The sequence below is a fragment of the Grammomys surdaster genome, unplaced genomic scaffold (assembly GCF_004785775.1).
Source record: "Grammomys surdaster isolate TR1022 unplaced genomic scaffold, NIH_TR_1.0 126391, whole genome shotgun sequence".
Classification (NCBI taxonomy): domain Eukaryota; kingdom Metazoa; phylum Chordata; class Mammalia; order Rodentia; family Muridae; genus Grammomys; species Grammomys surdaster.
The window spans coordinates 15,962,504-15,986,492 of NW_021621185.1; the positions used below are offsets into that span (position 1 = coordinate 15,962,504).

The 23,989-nt window shown below is 41.5% G+C and overlaps 1 protein-coding gene across 1 annotated transcript in view; it reads right to left on the reverse strand.

Annotated features, from left to right (window-relative positions):
• Positions 1-9,718: 9,718 nt before the first annotated feature.
• Jmy (junction mediating and regulatory protein, p53 cofactor) overlaps positions 9,719-23,989 on the reverse strand; it is a 72,615-nt gene continuing 58,344 nt past the window's right edge. The window contains exons 8-11 of the mRNA XM_028760179.1: positions 21,540-21,635; positions 20,114-20,720; positions 18,651-18,961; positions 9,719-15,112 (exon numbers count right to left, since the gene is read on the reverse strand). Coding sequence (XP_028616012.1) covers positions 18,654-18,961; positions 20,114-20,720; positions 21,540-21,635 — 1,011 coding nt within the window. The 3' untranslated portion in view covers positions 9,719-15,112; positions 18,651-18,653. The remainder of the gene's footprint in view (positions 15,113-18,650; positions 18,962-20,113; positions 20,721-21,539; positions 21,636-23,989) is intronic.

Sequence of the window (23,989 nt, forward strand, 5' to 3'; positions counted from 1 at the left end):
AGCCTCCCACCGAGTACCCTCACCCTGGCGTGGCACTTAGACAAATGTCAGTGAAGGAAAAGAAGACAGCCTAAATCTTGAGTTGACAAAAGCCATGATTTCCTCTATTGAACCGAATAAATGTTTAAAGTTTGTTGTTAGGGCAAGATGAGCCTGCTCATGTGGCGGTCTAGAGGAAAAGTCTATGTTCTTTCCATCATCCAACTTCGTGTGGATTCCAGGGAGGAGCTCAGCTGGCTCTCTAATCCGTGAGTAGACAGACGTATAGACCTTTTTTTTTTTTTTTTTTTTTTCCTAGCTGAGGCTTGAGAAAATGTACCTGCCACCATGAACTGGCAGGGAGTCTGCTGGGCAGACCTGTGTAGCCCTTGGCCCATTCGGAAGGTGAGTTCTTTTGAGCCACATGAATCTGTGTTGCTTGCTTCTCAGGGGTCTTGTTGATCTGATGCCTGCACAGAAAAGCAATGGGAGAAATTGACTCAGGGTTTCCAGGAAAGGATGGCTGGTGCAGTTATGACAGACAAGTGAGAGAGTGAAGAGAAGACCGGAGCCCGCGAAAGCCCTGAGAGTAAACCCTGTGCAAGGAGAAAGGAATTAGACAGGACACTTTGAAGGACAGTCCAGCATGGCCTGAAAAGGGGGAGGTGACACCAGGCATCCGGTTTTGAGCTTCCAGGAAGGAACAACCAGCATAAGGTGATTTGTGAGGTAGATGCTCCAACTCTTTTTAAAAATCTCTAAATTTGGTTTTGCTCACATCAAAACCCAAGGCCAAATTGTGCCTGTGTGGAGATGCCAGGATTCTCACACCCCAGGACTAAAGTTAGGTTACTCTTGTGTGGCCTGTGTGGCTCTCCTGCTACTGCAAGGCAAGGTGCCATGCATGTCAAGGATCATGGCTGCAGGCTTTGTTGATCTGCTGTGGGAAATGTTTTCAATGTAATGCCTGGATTCACTTGTAAGAAAAGCTCTCTCATCTCAAATTATTTTTCTAAGGTAAGGACGAGATAGCGTGTTCTTCTGAGGTAAGCTGGATAAGGTTTGCTTTTCTGAGCTATTGCAGTGAGAATTCCATAAACACACCATATCACTGTCACTCTGCCTGATGGAAGATTCAAGAATAGGTTTGGAAGCTAGGTGGTGGTGATGCACTCTTAATTCCAGCACTGAGCTGGCAGAGACAGGCAAATCTCTTGAGTTCATGGCTATTTTGGTCTACATGAGTTCTGGGATAGCCAGAGCCACATAGTAACACCCTGTGCCCTTGAGATTTGCTTAGTCTTCAAGCTCACAGCAGGCAGTGATGAGCCTTTGTTTCTCTGTGAGCCTGGTTTCCATTAGAACAGACAAATGGAACAGCAACTGAAGACTGCAGCTCTCAGCAAGATCTTGTTCTTTTTATTGTTTAGTTCAAAGAATTTCTGAATTTCATTCCAGTTCTTTTCACTTTGCTAGAAAAAAAAATGAACCAAGAAAAACTTAACCAATATAATCTTTACACATCTCAAATCCCCAACATATATTCGTAGAGGAATGTCATAGGGTACTATTGCCGTGATGAAACACCATAACCAAGAGGAGGAAGAAAGGGTTTATTTTGGCTTACATATCCAAAATCAGACTTCACTGGAGGCCAAGAAAGGAACTCAAACCATTTGGGAACCTGGAGGCAGACACTGATGCTGAGGCCACAGAGGGTGCTGGGTACTGGCTTGCCCTGCATGGCTTGCTCACCTGCTTTTAGAACACAGGACCAGGGCTGTTCTCACCCACACCATCCTTTCCCCTTTAATCTCTAAGAAAATGCCCTCAGGCTTGCCTACAACCTGGTCTGATGAAGGCATTTTTTTCAGTTAAGGTTCCTTCCTCTCAGATGATTTTAATTTAAGCTTGTGTCAAGTTGACACAAAACTAGCCAGAACAAGGATTAAGTGTAATTTTGTTTGTTGTTGAGATTATGATTAAGTCTTAAGACTTAATTTTTTTTGTCCTCAAAATATTTATTTTTTGACTACTTAATTACAATACTTAAAATGCCATGTATCAAGGGATGTTCAGCTAAAATAAGAAACTTGCTGCTGTCACTACGAATGCTCTTAAATATCCTTCTGTGAACAGTACCCAGCAACCACAATGGAGAAAAATGTTGTTTCAACTAGAATCTTATACTGAAATATGATTTTAATATTAAGAAGTATGTAGCTAAATATTTTGTCAAGTAGTAGTTTGATTCCATTTTTATTATAATGGGGAATGCCATCTTACATTCCATGTGGCATGAGGTATCCCTATAAAGGAGTGGGACTGCTCCCAACACTCAAAGGCTGGCCCAGAGAAATGAGAGTTCTTCAAAATTCATAAACTTCGGGGAGTTGTATTGAACACTCCTGATAGACACTATCCTCCAGCTGCAGACTGTAAAGGTGCCACCCAATATTAACAGTTGACCGAGGTCACTCATCCTTGATGGACATAGCTGACAGCGAGACACACATAAACCCTTCCTGGTATTGCCTTTGACAAAGAATGCATCCTGCCTCTGTCACTCCCTGAACTGCTGGCACAGCCTGTGATTATTTAGCAAGTGCCTTCAGCTCTGGCCTCAATGTCTTCCTCTGTAGACCACTTTCCCCTTTGTCCCCACAACATTCATACCATCATGGGAACAGGAGAGAACTGAAGGTTGTGCCTCTGAAGAAACTCTTTCCCTCTTCAAAGGCAAAGCAATGCCCAGAAGTCATGCTGGGTGAAAGGTGGCAAGCCTACCTCCCTAGTGACAAAAAGCAGACCCATGGTTGTCTTGGGCAGAGCAGATAAGACTGCAAGAGTGCAGGACTTGGCTAGGGGTGTAGCTCTGTGGTTGAGCGCTGGGTCCATCAACCAACAGAGAAAGAATGAGATGGGAGGGTCAGAGGAGCCATGGAGAGAGGACGACTCTAGTGGGGAATGCAGGTTGCTTGGAAGCTCTGTCATGCTGGCATCTGTCAGTGTTTACAGCTGTAGACGCTCATGTTTGTCTCTTTAGGTTTATACAGTTAGGATGTAAATTATTCCTCAGGGTAGTGTTGGGCTGCTGTATAAGCTGTTGTTAAGGCTGAGACTAGGAACAAAGACATATGTACTGAGACTTTTGTGGGACCAAGGTGTCAAAGTGCTGGCAAAGCAAACTTTTAGAGTAAGACTCCTTGGATTTCTGGCAATGGCCAGCATACATGACTTTGTAGGAAACAAATAGATTTTATGGTTGGGGTAAAATATCTCTCAAACATCTGCCTTGGGAAGAAACACTGTCCCAAGCTGGTGCGATGTTTCCTCTTCACCAGGACCCTGTGGACTCTGAGAGGCAGCTGCCTGGACAGGAAGGAGGGAACAGACAGTGGCAGACAGCCTCAGTCTTTCCCTGTCTTCTTCCATCCTGCCCCAAGTTGGCACCTGCTCTCTGCTGTAAGGCTCCATTCCCCCCGTGAGACCACCTGCAGTGACCTGTTTGAGTTGGCATGACTCAAACACTACAAGATGGAAGATTTGAAAACTATTCTGTCCACCCTTATGTCTTAGAGGAGGAAACTGAGGCACAAATAGAGATGGGAAGGGGCAGGTCTGCACTCACAGCCAAAACAGGTCTGAAGTCACTGCCCTCTGGGAGTGCCTCTGCTATGTTCTGTGCACTCCTACATGGGCTGTAAAATGATGGGGTTCTAGCTGAGACCCGAGCAGTGCCCTCTCAGCTCTGCTGCTGTGGGGGAACAAGGGCAAACCTCAGCCTGTGAATGAATGTAAGGCATTCAGACTGTAGTAGAATTTGGCAGCAATTATAAAAGCTCATTGCATGGTGGAAATGGGCATGTTAAATTTCCATCCATATTTACATGTGCAAACACAGTGCAGAATTATTCAGTAGGAACGACTCTGACCAGGGAACATCACTTCATTAGTAATGCTTTTTCTTCATATTTTTTTCTTGGTGGCTACTGAAGTATTTTAATACCAAGACATTCTTGATTGAAGGAGTATTGTATTCTTGCAGTAAACCAGTCATAGCTAGGGAGCAAATTAGGTCTTGGTAATTGCCTAGTGACAGCTTGGCAAGCCCTAGTCAGCTCTACCCTCCTGCCCACCACCACATGGGCTGTCAGGCCTGGGCAGTCCACTCCCTTTGTAGGTCATGCTGTGTTCTCAGGTGATAGTGCAGGGGACATGGGCATAGGACACAGGCTGGCAGCTATGCTCTGGCCCTTGGAATATCTACAGTACCGATAACATAATGAGTGTTCTTCACTGATATCCTAGAAAACCTAGTTTGGCTTAGTAATCAGGATGGGAACTTTGAGAGGAAGACAAGGAGTAGAAATCAACCAGGCAGAAGGAAGTGTGGATGACAGATGAAGCTCGTATGGATGTCCAGCTTTCTACTATGATGGATACTGTGAGGGGAGAGGCCTGGGCTTCTTCTCTGGGGTGTCTCTGAGATGTATAGTACATTCTGTGGAATTGCCAAATTACTGAGTAAATATGCTTTAAAACAACTCCTTATGTGATCCCATTACTGGTGATTTTAAAAAAAAAATTTTTTTAATACAGAGGGGAACAGAAACTGTCTCAAGAAGATCCTCCCTTGAGTACAGCAGATCTGACTACCGTGGAGAACTAGGGTAGGTGTAGGAGGAAGAGTGCATATTCTTCCCGCCTCATCTAGCCTGTGAACTGAAATCATTACAAAGGTGCTAGGATACCTAGTTTTCTTTTTCTTGAGGTCCTGCTATGTATCCTAGGCTGGTCTTGAACCTCACATTCTCCTGTCCCTCGAGTGCTGGAATTACAACTGGCTGCCACTCTGCCTGGCTCACCAGCTTCTTAATTATAAACTAAGAAGTCGGAGCACAGTGACCCCTGGTCCTTTGGCTTTTTCTCTCTTAGGCATCACATAAGCATTCACTAGTGCCTTTTACCTTAACACACCCTGCCCAATGCTCTACAGCTTCTTAACTATATTCACTGAGTACCTTCCACTTCACTCTAGAGACCTCACTGGATTCCAGCAACTTCTTAACTAGAACATCTCCCACTAGAGTAACGTCTCCCAGCTCTGTCCTGTATAGCTCCTCTGGGAGCTCCTAAAGTCCTCGTACTGCGGGGCTGTTCTTCAGATAACTGCTGTTCCATGGGGAAGCAAGTCTAGCCTGAATTCCTACCAACAGGAAAATCCCTGCTGTTTCTCTCATCTGCTAGGCAAGAATTAGTGTGTCCTAGTGGGAGGAATCTCTCAACTGTCCACTGTTCACTTCCGGCCAGCTTCCTTTTCTTCAGTTCTTCAGTGTCATGCCTCAATTCTAACTTTTGAGTTGGAGTCTCACTATGTAGCCCTGGCTGGACTGAACTTGCTACCTAGACCAGGCTGGGCTCAACTTCAGAGATCACCCGCCTCTGCAGTCCTCTTGCTAGGAATAAAGGTGTGTCACCAAGCCTGGTTCATGCCTGAATTTGTAATCTCAGCAGTCATGGAGTTGGTTTCCAAGTGTTCATCGTCCTCACCATAACCACAGCATATTCATGGGTCTTTTGTCTTACTTTTTGTATGCAAGTGATTTTACTCCTGTCCCAGTTTCCAAATTGTTATGTTTTTTTGTTTTGTTTTGTGGTTCCCTTTTCTTGTTTTTGTTGCATCCATGCTGTGGACACTTTTTGACAGTGCCTCTAAGTAGCTCAGTCTTGCTCTACAGTGGGAACACTGGAGCCTGCAGTATGTGATGGTAGCTTTAGGGTAGAGCAATGGTGTGGGAAGCCAGCTTTATCATCTGACCCACCTCCCCGTGCATCAACCCATGGTCTTTACTTTAGGGCTGCATCTTAAAGATGCACTAGATGGCATGTGCATGATTGCACTCAATTCCTTCCAAAGTTGAAGTTACTGGCTTTTATTAACTTAAACTGTGACTTAATACTGCTTATTTTGTGATGCAAACAAGCCATATGAATTTCCAGTATTATGAAAATAAACATTAACTGTTGCTTTTTCAGAACATCTTTCTGGTCTTGGACTTTTTTTTTTCTAAACTATCTTCCAGGTAATGACAAGCAATACTCGTCTGTGTGATTTTCAGGGCTCTCAAATAATGAGAAGCACAGACTCATCCTTCTGCCTCTATTTTTACATCCTGAGCTGTGAGACCAGGCAAGTCCTTGTTCCTTATTCTATACTGCTACATAGCAGCAGGTTTTGTTCTTAAAAATCACACCTACATGACTTGAAATATACATTAAGAAAAAAAACTTTTGACAGAAGAGTTTACACACACACACACACACACACACACACACACACACACACACACACAAACACAGTTAAAACAGTTCAGAGAATACTTTCAGAAGCCTGCACTGCCTTACTGCCACCAGGGCGCTGGATCTGGCTCACTGGTGGCCAGCTAATGAAAAAGTGAAGCACCTATATATGGTCCTCAGAGCTTTAATAAGAGGCAATGCAAATGATTTTGCAAAATAAATAAATAAATAAATAAAAGAATTAGGCAGCTGAATTCTAGGAGCAATTTATAGAACCCTAAAAACATTTTTAAAGACATGTTATGCAATACTTATTTTTAAAATGCATAGACCTAATCAAACAGGTTTCTAAACCTTTTACAAACAACCATCGGAGGCATTGCTCCTTGTGGGATTGGCCCAAATTGCTGTCTTAAGCTAGACTCCTTTCCCTTGCTGTCCCCCACTGAGTACATTCATGTTTTAGGAATACTTTGTTCACTTACCTGCTGACAGGACATTTTTTCTTTAGTTGTTGGCTATTACAGATGGCTACCACTAGCACACTTGTCTCCTGATTTGGGTGCACACATACCCACAACTTATGTCTCAGGAGAGCATCATGCCCTGTCTTTGTGGATGTCTTGTAGTTTTCCACAGTAGTACCTATTTATAGCACTGTCAGTAGTGTATGTCCATGTCTACACTTGTAATTAAAGTATAACCATTTATGAGTGTGTGTCTTGGGATTCAGTGTAAACTCTAGTTACTAAGAAGGCTAACTGTTTTTGTGGGTGCTGTACTGGTTTTCCTCTCATTTCTCTTGGCATTTTTAAGTGCTTTTTTTTTAACTCTCTCCAAAAATTGGTAATATTGAAGTATTTATAAAGTTCAACAGAACTGTTGTGGGGATACTTTTGATTCTGCAAACAGCCACCCCAGTCAAGTGTCTACTCCCTATCTTTTCTCACTTTGTCTAGCTTGTAACAGAAGATGAAACCGCCATGCTGTCCTAGTCTGTCACCTCAGAGAAGTTCCACTTGACAGAGCAGAGGGCCATGCCCCAGGCAGGAGACCCATGTTAGTGCTTTTCATCCAGTGGGTACAGTTAGTTACCTGGTTCATCTGAAAGCAACTGCATCAGCAAATGCAGGGGCACTCAATGAGACAGCTAGTTAGTTTGACTCATCACAGACTGACTCAGGTAATGGGACAGACCTGAGAAAAGACCAAGGTCCTGAGGGGACACCATGGTAGAAACCTGATAGATGCTATCATGGTTTGCTAGGGCTGCTGGATCCAGCTGTCACAGGCTGATGGCTTTGCATCTCAGTTCTGGAAGTGCAAAGTCAGGGTGCCTGCAGGGCTGGCTCCTGGTGAAGGCAGCAAGGGGAGGATTTCAGTTTGTCAACAGCTTTCTTACTGTGAACAAGCACTGGTAATACTGGGCTAGGGCCCAGCCTAATGAGCTCACTTTGCCTAAGACCTCTGTGTACTCCACATAAAAATCAGGCATGGTAGCATGGATCTGTAACCTCAACACTCACGAGGCAATGACAGGAAGAGCGTAAGCAAGTTCCTTGAACCCAAACTATTGCTAGTGATGCCTTCCCTTCACATCAAACACCTCCAAGTGAGAACATGAGCTCAGATACAAAGGTTTAAGACACAGATATATGAATGAGACATGCAAAGTTGCTCACACTGTGTATGTACTGGGGGTGTGGAGGGCACAGACAATGTTAGGAAGAGAGGCTTTGCTTAGAGCTCCAGAAGTAAAAGTCTACAGAAAGTTCAGGAAGCAGAGGAGCAGATGGCAGAGGCGAAGTCAGTCTCCTGGAGTTCACAGAATGCACCGCAGGGGAGCATGGCTCGACCACTCTACAGATGTATGCAGAGGCAATTACAGTGGAGAGACCATGTGGAAGGAAGCCAGTGCCACAGAACAGCTGAAAGATGAAGATCGAGACAGGAGGATGGCTTCATGCCAAACAGGATGCCAGAGACTCTGGTAACTTTGGTAAGACTTTGGTAAGACAGATGTGGGCAGAGATTGAAAGGTCCAAGAGCAACAGTGCAAGGTGGGAAACAGTGGACAGGATCAGAGAACCAAACGAAGAATTCAGTACACAGCTGGACACAGAGTGCTAGTGAGCTGAAGAGTCACAGGCCACAAGAAAACCACCTATCCAGAGTTACTGAGTAATGGGAAAGAGTGAGTTAGTTTTCCGGCTCAGCCGTTACGAGAGCCCAAGTTTAATGCTCATAAGGCTAGTATGAGCTGGGGAGTGGGAGGTACTGTATCCAGGTATTTCCAAACCTTAGGTAACAAGAAGTAAACAAGAAAGTAAGTCAGAGCAGGTAAGAAAACCTTCCAGATGTTGGGGCGCAGAACACTATGGCCGCCTCTTCTGACAGTTTAGGGGAGTTGTAGAGTTGTATCTCAGCTTAAAGATAATAGAACTGAGCCCTGTATTGCCTATATCTGAAAAGAGGGTCACAGCCTAGACTGTGGGAGACAAAATAGTGAAGAGAAGAATGTGAATGACTGGAAAACCTGGACTATGAGAAATCTGGGTCTTTGTTTCAGCATGAAAATGATCCTTTATTCGGGGAGTTGCTGTCAAGTGGACACACTTGACCTCAGAACCACAGGGCCCTGTGCAGGGCTGTACCCCAGGCAGCTAACCTCTTATCTTCTGCCTCAGACTCCTAATCCAAATTCTGACATAATCTGGCATTCAATTACATAAAAATATTTGTTGTCAATCCAAGTTCCATCCCCTTGGGAAGTAGATTTTACCCGTTCTGCTACTATTATGACAGAAACTGGCCAGTATGTCCTGGCCTCTAGTTAGCTATTTCCAAGTATGAAGATAATCTCTTTCAATTTAGATAATCATGAATTAACTCCTGAAATGAAGACATTTAAAATTCTCCGAGTTTGGGAAAACATGTTCAAGCTCTGTACATGTGTACAAACAGTACAGGTAAAGCTGCCTTGACAACAGCACTCAGGGAAGAACAGTTCAGGGGTGGATAGTCCACGAATCAGGTTCTACATAATTGTAACGGTTAATCTTGAATCATCAACTTTACTGTACTCAGAATCACCATGGAAACACAGCACTGGAAATAACCTCTGAAAGTGTTTTTGGAAAGGAGTAACTGAAGAAGAAAAACCTTCAGTGAACATGTGAACATCATCCCATGGTTACCTGGGCTGAATGGAGAGGTGAAGGCAAGCTGAACACAGGAGGCTCTGTTTCCTGACCATGCCATGGCGGACTTGTCCTGAACTCTAAGCCAAAATAAGCTCCCTCCCTAAGTTGCCTCTTGTCAAGGTATTAGTACAAGAAGTAACTAGTAAAACATATTAAAATTGTACAGTATTGCTATGCTCCATTTTAAAATAAAAAGACTTACTGGTGATAATATTTAAACCAACAAAATCAAGTTAATTCAAATAAATATCCTTTATTAAAGAAAAAAAAAGGAATATTGTTAAGCACCAAAACTGTGTGTTGTTACATTGCATGTACAATAAGAAAGGTAAGTGCAACACTGGGTGAGCAAGTCCTTAACTCTGACAACAGGAGTGTGAATTGTAAAAAGGCAGCAACTACGATGCAGAAAGGCTGCACTAAGGAGCAGAAGGCGACAGTCAAAACAGTGATTGGAGATTTCATAGTATTGCTACAAATGCCTGCTTAAGTAGTTTCCTTATGCTTTTAATACTTGAGTGTTAATTGAGCATATTTACGTATATAAATTTGCAAGAGATGGCATTTATAGTATGCTGTGGACAATCCACTAATGTTGTGATGGGAAAGCCATCTGTAAAGCCAAGCACAGTGCATAGTGTTTTGCCTTTATAACATTGCATGAAGCTAGTAATGGTGAGTCAGTCTGCCATTGTAATCTTCATTTACCCAAAAACTGGTAGAAAGTGTCAGTTTCTTTAGCCCCAGTGGGTTTTACTCATGCAAAATAATCTGCAGCCTTCCATTTCTCAATAAACTACATATTATGATTTCACACTGGGCAGTGCATACAGTACAGAGAGAGATTCAACAAGGCAGGGGGGATTGTGTCAAAGACATTGTGAGAAACTGTTACAGGATACAACCCTTGTTACATCACACAAATGAAGGGGAAACCACACAAAAGGGAAATGCCACGGGTAATTGCAAAGACTTCAGAGGAAAGACAATGGAATTTGCATGGAGAAACCTAAAATGCAGCATTACACCCCTTGACAGTTAACTATACAACATGCAAGTAAAAATGTTTTCTCCGGTTAAAACTCAACTCTTAATACCCACACCTTTCGTTTTTAAACATTTCAAGGTCTTTCCTACATACTTCCAATGCCCCAAACTGGGCCACTGTTAACTGTAACCAAATCTACAAAAACAAGCACAAAAGAAACTTCCCCTTCCTCTCAAAACAAATGAGGGTCGGTGTGAAGCAGCATTCATGAACACTTTAGCACAACAGCCTCAAAGGGATTTTCTGTACATGCGTCTTAGTGGCCCAATAAATGTGCTTTGAAGAGAGGGTGCATTTATAAACTTGGGACTCATTCCATTAAATCATACAAATGCCAAATTGTACATTTACTGTGGGCAAAACAAAAAATTTAAAATAAGAACATCTTTAACATAAGTCAGGGAACATTTAGTGTTTCTCTCTCTCTCTCTCTCTCTCTCTCTCTCTCTCTCTCTCTCTCTCTGGATCAGGACTGCCTCCTGTTTTTAAAAGCTTCTGTTTACACACAGTTTAGATAATGAAATAAACTCATTTTCTAGAAAAACCTTTTAAGTTACATATATTTATAGGATAAAAATGCCATTGCCTCATATTTCAGAGCAATTAGGCAAGATTTTAATGTGCTTTAACAAAAAGTTCAGGCCTAACTACTACTTCAGTAGTAAGACGTGAACGCAGTATGCTCAGAAGTAAGGTGCTTCTGCTTTCTCAGGCCTCTTCAGTCTACAGTCTTGATGGTCACTGGCAACACCAAGCACAAATCAAATGTTCAATACGCGCATGTAGCTTTATAGAGTCATTCATATTCAGTGCAAAGATGAGGAAAAATTAAAGGTCTCTGCTTCCCCTGTCAAATGCTTGCATCTTAAGCTGTCTGCAATTGTTTGAAATGTCCTGAAGTTGTTCAGGATCTTTTAATTATTTTACCTGGTAAAATGTAAGAAAGCTCAAAACTCCCTGATAGGCCCATTAAAGACCGAAACTCACTATGCAGGTGGATTTCTGTTGATGAGTGTATTACAAAGATGGGCTAAAAGCATTGGTTTAAATAAATAGAACATATTCTGTGAATGAACTCCAAAAAGATTTCTCAGGGAGGGAGTCTAGAGAATACAACTGCATCAAGGTACGAGCCCTCATGCCATGTGGGTGCTGTCACGCTGCATCCTACTGGATTCTAACTCTTAGTGTGTGGTGTCTGCAGCACACCACGTAACTTACCACATTCTAGGACATACTGTCACACCAAGGATTGTTCTACATTCGTATTTATAGAAGAGAACCCTCTGAACACACACACTGTAGAGTCAACAAAGTGTTCACTATAGGAAAGTCTATACCACACCAGTATCTTTTTAAACATGGATTTTTCAACAGGTGTAGTGATATATGCCTTTAGTTCCAGTACTCAGGAGGCAGAGGCAGGCAAATCCCTGAGTTTGAGGCCAGCCTGATCTACAGCGGGAGTTCCAGGACAGCCAGGGCTACATACAGAAACCCTATCTCACGAAGGAAAAAAAGAATTTTGCAAGAAAGTTTTAAGTGCACAATGAACACCTAAGGAATGATTGTTTTTATGCTGTCTCATGAACTTCATACTCCTGTATAAAGCACTCTTTAAATAAGGTCATTGCTTAGCCCCTAAAAGTCCTTATTCTCCAGCAATGTCTTACTGCTAAAAAACAATTAGGACTTTTAATCTAGAGATACCTTTTCTATACATAGTACATTGGCTACTATACATAATTTTGGTTTTATCAGGGAAATATTTGAAATTGACATTCAAGTATGAAGAATAATGCTAGATTAAGCTTCCCAAGTTCCTCCTACTTTCTCAACTTCAGTATAAAATACTTGGGAACAGCACAGACAAGCAGTGTCTGTGGATCAAGGACACCGTGGAAGGCTAACTTAAGTACACTGGGAATGGAAACACTGGCTGAATGCCCTGACAACTACATACAGGGATGAACTGTGAGGACCAGAGCGTCACTTCTGGTCTGCTGATTGCATCTAAAATTAAGCAAAATGTCTGTGCTTTATGAGGTGTCTATGAAAGTAAGATGGGAGAAAAACACATCGTGTTTATTATCATTCCTGGGGTCCTAAAATCACTTTAATGATGGCTTATCTGGTGATCTGAGGAACACATGTATACTAGTTATTTATTTGTATTATCATGAATAACTCCAATGTGTGTTGAGTTTATGAAGTAACAGTCTTTTCTTAAGGATTAAGAAGCAATGCTGGAGATGGAACACAAAGTCTTGTACCTACTACTGAGCCACACTCCAGTACAAGAACAAGAATCCCGAGGCCGATGTTGGGAGAAGACCATTTACTGGAAAACAGGCTGAAGGCTCCGTGCTGTAATTGTGGATTGTTGGGATGTGCTGAGAGCTTCTCACTGTCCCAGTCCATCCCCACCTACAAAGCCCAGGCATCTGGTGCTAAAACTGACTACAACATACTGGCTTTTGTTAAAAAGTATATTCCACATTTTCCTGAAGTTTTTTTTTAAATGGGACTGGAGAGATGGCTCAGGGATTAAGAGCATGTGCTGTTCCTTCAGAAGACCCAAGTTTGGTTCCCAGTAACCAAGCTAGAGCCTCTGTGTACATAGTTAGACATTATTAAAATAATTTTTTAAAGCGAATCTTTAAAAAAAACAAAACACCACCAACAAAATGGACCCAGGCATCTTGGTACATACCTGTAAGAGAGGCAGACACAAGAAGACTGCTGCAAATCTAAGCATGGTCTGCACAGCAAATTCCAGGCCAGCCAGGGCTACACAGCAGGACCTGGTCTCAAAAGTAAATAAATAAAGAACCTGGATATACAATGCATGGATGGATAGATAGATCTGTAAATATTACACAGATATAAATGATGGGTGACTTTTAGAAAGTTTGTAAGCTTTGAAGCTTTTCACATATTTTTCTCTAGCCAATGACTCTCCGGGTTAGACACATTTGGTGCTTTACTTCGGGTATAAAGGACACACAGGTCATCTAGGAATGAGGCTTGTCTATCAGAGAGCTGTTTCGCTTGTTGCAACAAGATGTGTGAATTATGCTTGGACTAAAACCAATATATAAAGTAAGTGCTGCGTGAGCTCCCGGTCTCACCTGCAAACATGAGTATTTTAAGTGCAAAGATTTGGTTTTCTATAACCCGTTACAAGAATCTTTTTCATAATTAATTTAAAGGAAAACATCTCTTAAAAGTGACAAGGAGGAAGCCATGTTCCTGGAGGCAAACAATGGCAGACACTGAGAGGCTTTGCTTCAGGGAAGTTTCTGGGCAACACTGGGGAAGAACTTTCTAGGAATGAAGTTCTTTTTGGTATTTCAATTCCTCCATATAAAGCCAAGACCTGTCTTCATCATTAGCACATAGTACAATGTACTGTAAACTGAGTCCAGCATATCTGCCTTCATGCATGTCCACATAATCCATTGACAATCTGTGTTGGCCCCATTCATAAATGGACCCTTTACGATACAGTCAAGTCAGCACTGGATCTACACTTGTAAGTTGAAAGATTTAGTGACAGCAACAAATGTTCTCTAAAGTTCTATCCACAGAATAAAAAAGTGATATGCCAGCTGGAGGCTTCCGGGGCTGCCTGCCTGCTGGCCCTGTACTGAACACACGCCCCTCACCACGGAGCACAACGCTAAAACCTACACTGGTGCATGATACAAGGTGTTGTCATTTGTATCCCTACTGTTGAATCCTGATTCTTGATTCTCAATAGGAAAGTCATGAGTTATAGAGTAATCAAGCAGTAGTTCAAACAAAAAGACTAAAAACAACATTATCAAATTACAAAGCATTGCTTCTCACAAACGGGATGCACATAAAATTCAAACTATTCTAAATTCAGAATTATGAAATGCTATTTTAAAAGCATGGAAATTTTAACTTCAAACTCTTACAAAATGTAAGACTGTGGCCTCTTAAAAATATGCCTTGTTAAATGTGTCATGTTTTGGTGCACACATTAATAGGTATACCTCCATTGGCTTCTCAGATACTGAACATCTCCTCTGGAGATGAATAATGTGGAAATTTTAAGTGCATTTCATGGTTTGTTTTTTTTTTTTTTTTTAATTCCTGACTATAACTACCTTGATAAGTGCCTTCTTTAGCATGTCACTCTTTTCTATAAACTGATGTGGAGGCAGCTGTGCTTCAGCAAGTATCTTCTCAGTCACTGAAAGATGGATCCCAAAACAGCTCGCACAGCACAACTCTGCCAAGCCAGTCCTCTTGAATTCGTAGTGATGTAACTGGTCACTGTGAGACTATGAGTAGGCAGATGGGAGGAGGGTGTGTAAGAAACGGCCGTCTCCAGGAGGCGTGTTCTCACTGCAGTCAGGAACACTGCACTCTCCGTGACAGTGACTGGGCAGTAGTGACCTCCCCTCTGCTTCCCTTTTTCACACTGCGTTGTCAATACACTCAGGACCTAGTAGAATCCAATTGTGGGACCAAGAGCTTAAACTTTTCCCCCAAAAGAATCAGAGCCAGTCTTCATCCATGGGTATTTTTCTTCTCTCTGTTAAGTCACCTGTTTGCAAACAAAATAATACAACATTAGAACAAAATGCCTCTTAAATGTAGGACAAGTCTGTTTTCTCATACTCTTAGAAATATCTTCAATGAATACTTAGATTTTAAGTTAGATTTCATTTTCTGTGTATGAGTATTTGCCTGAGTATGTATGTGCACCATGTGCATTCAGAGCCTGTGCAGGCCAGAAGAGGTATCAGACCCCTGTGCTGAGGTTACCTCTGAGTGCCGCACTCGTACTGGGAATTCTACACAGGGCTTCTGGAAAAGCAGCCATGATCTTAATGGTTGAGCCATCTCTCCAGCCCCATGATGATTGTATTCTTAAAGTAGTAAGAATAAAAGTCATTTAATACAAATTCTGATCACTATTGAGTGTTTGATTCACTTTCATTTCTGTTCCTCTTAGAAGAGTAGGACCTATTAAATGGTTGTCTTTAAACTTCAATAGAGGCAGACAGGTTTTATCAACTGACCTATTAGGAGAAGGATAAAAACCATTCTTTATACATACATGAACAAGCAACATGTTTCCGTATTACACTTCTGCATTTTCTACTAATGAAGTTATACATGGGCACTGAGTATCTGAAACACAGCTAGTATGACTCAGAAAATAGCTAGTTTTTAGACTAAAAGTCTCAAACAAAGTATTTTTCCAATAAGCATATTTTTATTTTGATAGGATATTTCACAGAGCAGGAAATACAACATAAAAATAGCATCTGAATCAAAACTTAAAAGTTCGGGGGCCTTAATACCGAAAAGGCTAAGTGGAGAGGGATAAACTATTTCACAATTTTATGTCAACTGCATACTAAAAGGTATTGCTGTAGCCCCTGTCAAATAAAAATTATTAGGATCAATTTCTCGTATGCCCCTTTCCCTTTAGAAAGGACTACCAGCAGCTTTCTTAGAATGACATATGTGCCCGGTTTTCTTTGTACTGTTATGCTTTAGAAGTCTGAGAAAGACCCTACAGGAGACAAATTAGAACCCTGTCATAAAGTCTATAACTGTCTCATGTTTAGAAAGCTACTTCAGGACACTGTTAGCCATGGCTGTCTCTGGGAAGCCTTGTGGTAGGATGGGGCAGAGCAACATCATCTTTCAAAAGGAACTCTACAGGTGTACAGACCACACATCTGCCCCTCGCACACCTTCACAAAGTGTTCTGACACTCAGTGCCCAGACACATAAATCACCTCAGCTGAATTAGACAAAATGCCGAGGCCCTGCCCTGTCCTCCGTGTCAGCCAAGACCTGGTGTGATGGGAGAAGACAAGCATGGAAATGCTGACAATTAACCACTCAGTGCTGACTGCCTGAGACACACATGCCAACAGCACGAGAAGCCACAGGAGATACCACAGGAACAAGGATGATAAAAAGGGCAGTGATATGCAAACATCTACTGTGGAAAAGACCCTAGGAAGACAACCTGAGTCTCTGAATATCAACACACTAATTAGAAACACTGATACCTATATATTCCTCTATGTTTCTTAAAAGAAAATGAATGCCAGTCTTTTCCATAAAGTACAATATAATGTACACATATATAAGCAAAGTACAGTATAATGTACACACATATATATATAAGCAAAATGGTTGAATATTAGGGCCTCTGCATGTAACAGCAATAAGGAAAAACACAGGGAGAAGGTACCGCACACTCACATATTATAGAGAATATGATTTTAGCCCTGTGTAAGCTTGAGGCACAAGCTAATGATGAGGCTGCAGGGATAGGGGTTTTCCTAATGGACCTCTAGGTCCAAAAGGAACCAGTAAAAATCCTTTTAGTGGTAATGCTTTGTTTGAATGCTTCACTTCTTCACTCTCTTGGAGATCACTATGTAGACCAGGCTGGGTGAAAATGAACTCAGAGATCCTTCCTCTGCCTCTGAATGCTGGGACTAAACGTGTGCGCTACCACACCCAGGTTAAAAAACAAACAAACAAACAAAAAACAAAAACCTGTCTTGTATATATCCCCTCTAAACAGAATGTTTGCTTGTCTGTTTTGGAGATGGAGTTTTGGTATGTACTAAAGGCTGGCCTGAGAGTCATAATCCTCATGAACACTGCCGAGGTATTGCAGAACAGTACAACCAAGTCTGCTTAAGTCTTCCTGTTTGGGTAAATACCGTGGAGTCTATCAGAGAACAGAATTCAGAGTAGAATGTTCCACGCTTTGGACATTTTGCACAGGTTATCTTATTTCAGCTGACACAACTGTCAATGCTTTAACTACATAACTAACTTATATGCCATAATCACTATTCTTTTAGCATACTGTAATTTGTGCTAATCATTTCATAATTAGCTTTCAATACACAACAACAGAGCTTGGTAACATACACCTTTAATCCCAGAACTCATGAAGATAGAGGCAGCTGAGAAGGGAGGTGAAGACTAGCCTGATCTATATATCTAGAGCCAGACCAGCTAAAGCTACAAGGTGAGCTCCCATCTCACAAGGAAGTGGGGGAGGGGAGGGGAGGGCCTGGGCTAAGCAAGCAAGCAGCAGACTGCAAGTATTATGATGCATGCGTATAACCAATTAAACTATACACAGGATTCAAGTTGTTTATAACATTTATTAATGTATATTATATATAATGTATATATTATTAATGTATATTATATACAATTATATAAATATATAATATTATAATGTTTACTATATACAGTAAAGAACAACAGTATGACTGTTGTATATTTAGAAAGCTATATAACCAGACAACTCCTAGACTCCAGACAATTTTCTAGACTGAGAAAACTCCTTCATGGGCAGCTAAGAAAGGATCAAAACTAAGTAAGCCTAACTTAAGTAGTTCAGTTAAAAAGGCTTTTCTGGTCAAGATTAAAAAAATAATACTGCTTCTTTACTTGGAATATAACTACACTGTAGATATTTTTAATGAGCAAGTTAGAAAAAACCACACAGCTGTAAGTGTTTTAAAGGTGCTTTCTAGAGCTGGAGAGATGCCTTAATGATTAAGTGCTCTAGATTCCAGACCACAGTCAGAGGGCTCACAACTGCCTGTAACTCCATCTCTAAGGTCTTTTCTGGTCTCTGTGGGTACTGCATACATGTACATAAACCAGGCCCCAACACACATACACACACACACACACACACACACACAAAATTAAAAACAGAAATAAATAACAAAACACTTTACTGGCTGTACCATGTAATACATACCATGATGGCAAGAGAATCACAAGGAATTCTAGACCAGCTTGGATACAAAAGGCACATATAGGAGAGAAAAGAACTATAACAGTAATACACTAGAAATACAGATGATTAGTCACAAGAGGGACTGTTGTATAAAGGGACAGGATTTAAAAAATAGACACTGAACTGAGTAACAACGTTTTAGAGTTAAAACCTGGAATTCACTTATTACCCATGCTACAATGGAGCTATGTATGATGAACAAGCCATAGACACAAGAAATGCTGGAGCTCCTCAGCCAGGTAAAAGCCACCCAGCTGGTTACTAGAGACGACAGGCCATGTACCTGCTAGTTCTCCCAGTCTGTGCAAGGCAAAGCCTCCTCCTCATCTTCTGACTCTGGAGATGCTTCTTTAATTCTTCTTAGAGCTTCATGGATACTCCGTGTCAGAGGGTCCGTATCAGGCAGAAGTGTGAAGGATTCTCTCAAAACTTCTTTCTGAACCTTCTTCAATTTTACCCCTTTCCTTATCTGTGCCAAAATATTATTACTATCATCTTCATCAGGAAAAGGAGGCAGGGTCCGCTGTTCAACCTTTTTCAGATGAAAACTACCACGCTTCAAGGATGCTAACACTTCGTCCATGGGTGAACTCACTTTGGAAAAAGAGATAAAACAGTGAGGATTATTGCACTTAAAAGTCAACCTGTGTGACTTCCAGTGCACACTGAATAGGACAGGTCTTGATAGGACATGTGAGACCTCCCACTGTACCAACAACAAATCCAACAGATTTCTTTTTCTTTTTTAAAAAAATTTAATATTGGGAGATGCTCATTGGGTAAAGTCCTTGCTGTGCCCAAGACGAGGCTCTAACTTCAGAAACCCAACATCCATATAGAAGCTGGACAGAGCTGTGCACACTTATAACCCCAGCACTTGGGAGATGCAAGGACACGGGTGGAGCCTGATGGGGTGGAAGCAGGTTATTGGCCAGATAGTCAATCTGAAATGGTAAGCTCCAGGTTCAACGAGAAACTGTCTCAATAAGTAAGGCAACAACAACTGAGAACAATATTAAAAGTTGACTCTTTGACCTCAACACACTCCCATACACCCCCCCATATACACACAATTTAATGTTGGTTCACTGTCAGTGCACTTTTCCCGTTATTTCACATGTGAGATTCTATTCAGATTGTCTTGTGAAAGACTTCACAGAATATTCTCAGATCAATATGTAATATTGTAAGTTGCTCTATATTATTTGCTCCTATGTAAACACAAAGTCCCTCAAAGGTAAGGGAAATGTGTTTAGAAATAGCTTTATTATGCATATTGGCCATGTGCTGACTTACACATATAACCTCCTGTTCTTTGTCTTTTTATATGAAGATCACTCTTAAGTCTTCACTACTAAACTGTGACCAAATAGATGGCTCTCCAATGGCTTCACACCTTTTCTTAACCTAGCCACAAAAGGTGCTACTTAATCAAATGTCACATGAGAGGCTACTTCAGGAACATGGCTAACATCGCATAACATCAAGAGAGGGTACATGTTTGTAAACACCTGCTGCTGTGAGTATCACAGAATTCTCCTCTGGGCTGGAGAGATGGCTCAGCCGTTAAAGGTTAGGCTCACAACCAAAAATATAAGAATTCTCCTCTGCTGTGACCATGAATGCTTGTTTGCTATCAAATAATGTTCAAAAATTGTATTTTAAGCTGCGTAACACAGAATTCAATGGAAAGCTCCTTCCCCGTGCTCACTTCACTGCAGAGTCAGCTGGGTCCAGCTCACTCACCTCTCCTCCTCTGCAAACCCTCTGCAGTCTTTCGCAGCCTTTTCCGGGCACTCAGCAGCTGGCTGCTATCGAAGAGGTGTGCGGAGGGAGCACTGGCTGACTTCGGGATGCTCTTCTCACTGCCCTCCATCCTGAGTACATCTTTCTCCAGTGTCTCTGCAGTGGTGGTGGCCCCACTGTCCTTTACAACAGGCAGAGGTGGAGGTGGAGGTGGAGGTGGAGGCGGTGGAGGAGGAGGAGGAGGTGTTGGAGGAAGAGGGGGTGGGAGAGGAGCTATAGTAAGAGAACACGGTTTGGGGTGACTACTAGTCAACAGTGGAGCTGACTCGGGAGGAGGCAGTTCAGAGCTGACAGCATGAGGAGGTAATGAGGATTCAAGTCGGACTGATGAAGTGTCTTCAAGTTGGACAAGGCTCCGGGGTTCTGCTGTCTGTGAAGACCCAAGGCGGCTTCCTCCTTCTCCCACCTCTGGTTTCTCCTCCCCCTGTAGCACTGCTGGTAGAGAGTCACACTGCTCCTCACAGGGCACAGGACTTGCTGTGCTTTTTCTTCTTGAATGAGCCACTCGTAATCTGGTTGACTTAAGGATGACTTGTCCGGGGTATCTCTAAGATATCAAAGTTATTGAATGAGTAAACTGTATTAAATTAATCTGCCAACAAATGCTTAGTTATTTCTTCCTTTAACAGAATGTTATTTATTTGGCTCTTTTTTGATTTTATCCAAAAGTCATGGATAAAACAAACAAACAAACTAGAATACTTGTGCCTGTCAATATCTTTTAAACAACTGTCCCCAACTCCTTTATTATCACTATCAAATATGCTAAGCCTTGTTCCCTCTTACCTAATTAAGCCGACTGCTTAAAAATGCCACGTGCAGGGCCTTGAGATGCACTTGTGTTTAATCCCAGCATCCAAGAGTCTGAGGCCAGCCTGGTCTATATACATTCAAGTCTAGCCAAGGCTACACAGCAAGACCTTATCTCACAAACAAGAAAGCTAGCCATGTGACTTTAATCTTCAATGGAAGAAACAGTACATAAAACTTAAGATAAACTCTATCAAATGTATATATTACTATTTAATGTATAAGCTAAGAAATTATTTTCAAATGCTTAAATAAAAAAATATTGAAAATTTAAAGGGGGGAGGCCTGATAATTTTCTGATAGAAGTGAAATAAAATGTTTTTGTACTATTGACATTAACAATTTTTTTTTAATTCAAAAGAACCTAGGCTTTCTTAACACTCCCTATTCTTTATATACTCAGGAATCAAAAGACTATTAATGCCTGACTTGACCACAGAAAAGGAAGCCAATTAAACTGCTACAGCTAGGAATACATTCTACACAGAAATCCTACAGTCAGAGCCTCTTATGGCTCTCTCTGAAAAACGATGTAAATCAATCATACTTCTATTACCTGCTTAAATGTTCGAAGTCTATCCAGTGTCCTCTGTCTCTCTTGGCTAACCCAGGCACTTTTTCTTTCCTCTTCATCATGTAATTTGTCTCTCTTCTGGTAAAAAAAGAAAGTAATTGCATTATATTGTGCCCAATTTATTTTAATTATTAACAAGAGAAAAGATTTTCCCTAATATGTCAAAAAAAAATTAGTCAAAATGATTCACTGAATAAAATCTTTGACAATGTAAAACACTATACTCCCCAAAAGTTCATGCTGGCTGGGCAGTGGTGGCGCACGCCTTTAATCCCAGCACTTGGGAGGCAGAGGCAGGTGGATTTCTGAGTTCGAGGCCAGCCTGGTCTACAGAGTGAGTTCCAGGACAGCCAGGGCTACACCGAGAAACCGTCTCGAAAAACAAAAAAGCAAAACCAAAAAAAGTTCATGCTGGTTAGATAAAGTAAGATGGCTTTTCTCTAAACTAAACACTGCTTTGTCTCAGGGGTTTGGGCTGAAACAAATTTAGTCAGAATTACTTCTGGATTCATATTCAGCCAACTCAAATATAAGTGACTTTTCAAATAAAATCAGCAACTACCACATCAATAATTTTTCATTTGCTTTTGTGTTTCAAGATAGTGTTTCTCTGTGTAGCTCTGGCTGTCCTGGAACTTACTCTATAGGACATGGCTGGCCTCAAACATACAGAGATCTGCTTGCCTGCCTTTGCCTCCTTCAGCTTAGATCTTTTTGGGGAAGGGGGGGGGCAGGTTAATAAGCTAATGTTATATAGTATATCAACCAGCAGCTAGAAAAATATGCTTCCAATATTCTTCATGAATCATGTGAGTGACAGCACACCCTATAGTAGGTGTGACATTAACACTGATGATTGTAACTTTCTCCTTACTCTTAAGTCACATAAGAGTTAGTTAAACAAATGAAAAGACTTTCTAGGTAGGCAAAGCGTTTACTTTTCTGTGTAATTCTAAGTTAGACTGCTCACCTCAGCAGCTCATCTACTGACAGGGAATGAGAGACAACTACACAACCCCTGCTCAAAGCTGACACACAAACTCATGAAGCAGTCACATTTAAAACAAGAGACAAAACCAAACTGGAGCTGCCTCCCACAGACTAAGTTCACCTAAGAATTAAGCTCTTCTCTCTCACCCTCTCACCTCAGGGCTTCTCAACCTCAACCCTGACGACGGCAGTTCTTGCTGTATGTGCCTTGGATGAGAGCATCAAAGCCCATGATAAAAGATATTTATTTTCTTAAAAATTTGAGAGGTGGGCTGGGAGTGGCGGCACTTTGATCTCAGTGCTCAGGAGGCAGAGGCAGGAGATCTCTCTGGATCACAGGCTAGCCTGGTGTACATAGTAAGTTCCAGGACAGCTGTGGCTATAAAGAGACCCTGTCTCGAAAACAAAAACAAAAAAAAAAAAAAAGAAAGAAAGAAAGAAAAGAAGAAAAAGAAAAAGAAAAGAACAAAGATGGCTTAGTCAGCAAAGTGCTTATTGCAAACCACAAGAACTGAGATGCCATGTGTGGAAGGAGGCACAAACAGGCAGACTCCTGGAGCTCACTGGCAGCCAGTGCAGCTAGAGGCACAATGAGGAGCTCACTGGCAGCCAGTGCAGCTACAGGCACAATGAGGAGCTCACTGGCAGCCAGTGCAGTTACAGGCGCAATGAGGCCCCGACACAGACAACTAAAATGGAGAGACTAAGAGAGACAACAGAAGTTGAGCTCTGGCATTCGAGCATGTTCCTACATGTACGTGTGCAAGTGCAGAAGCACACAAAGACCAGGCCCAGTGATACACATCTGTAATTGAAATACTTGACACAGAACACAAGACAGAAATTATTATGAACTCTTGTCTACCTTTAAAAAAGTAAAATTAAAAAAATAAAATGTGAGGTAGGTATAATCTTTAGGTGAGAAGATAATTAAAAAATAAAAGATACGACAGGCTCTCTGGATAATACAATTTAATAACAACATTTACGTGCATCCAAAAATAAACAACAAAAAGCAACACCTCAGAAAGAACCTAAAGTAGTCTGTATCCAGAATAACAAAGGCACAAAACAGCCATTATTAGCAAACCTAGACAATAACAAGCTCGTTCTCAAGGTGGTCACTTTATAGGGTGGCAGATACTCTAACTAGATACGTCATGACTTGTCTTTCCTATTTTAAAACCACTACCTGAAAACAAAGTTTGAGATGAAAATGCTAACTTCAAATATAACAAGTTAATATTAACCTCAAGTCACATTTTGATGTGTACCACTGTGTATAACTGCCAAATTCAATGAAATTTTGACTAAAATGAGGAACATTGAGCCATCTTTGGACATCTGAGATAGTGTCTCTACAGAATAAGGCTTTTATGTCAGAGAAACCCAAGTCTCACCAGTAAGAGAACAGCTTCGGTGAGGATGTTCCTCTAAACACC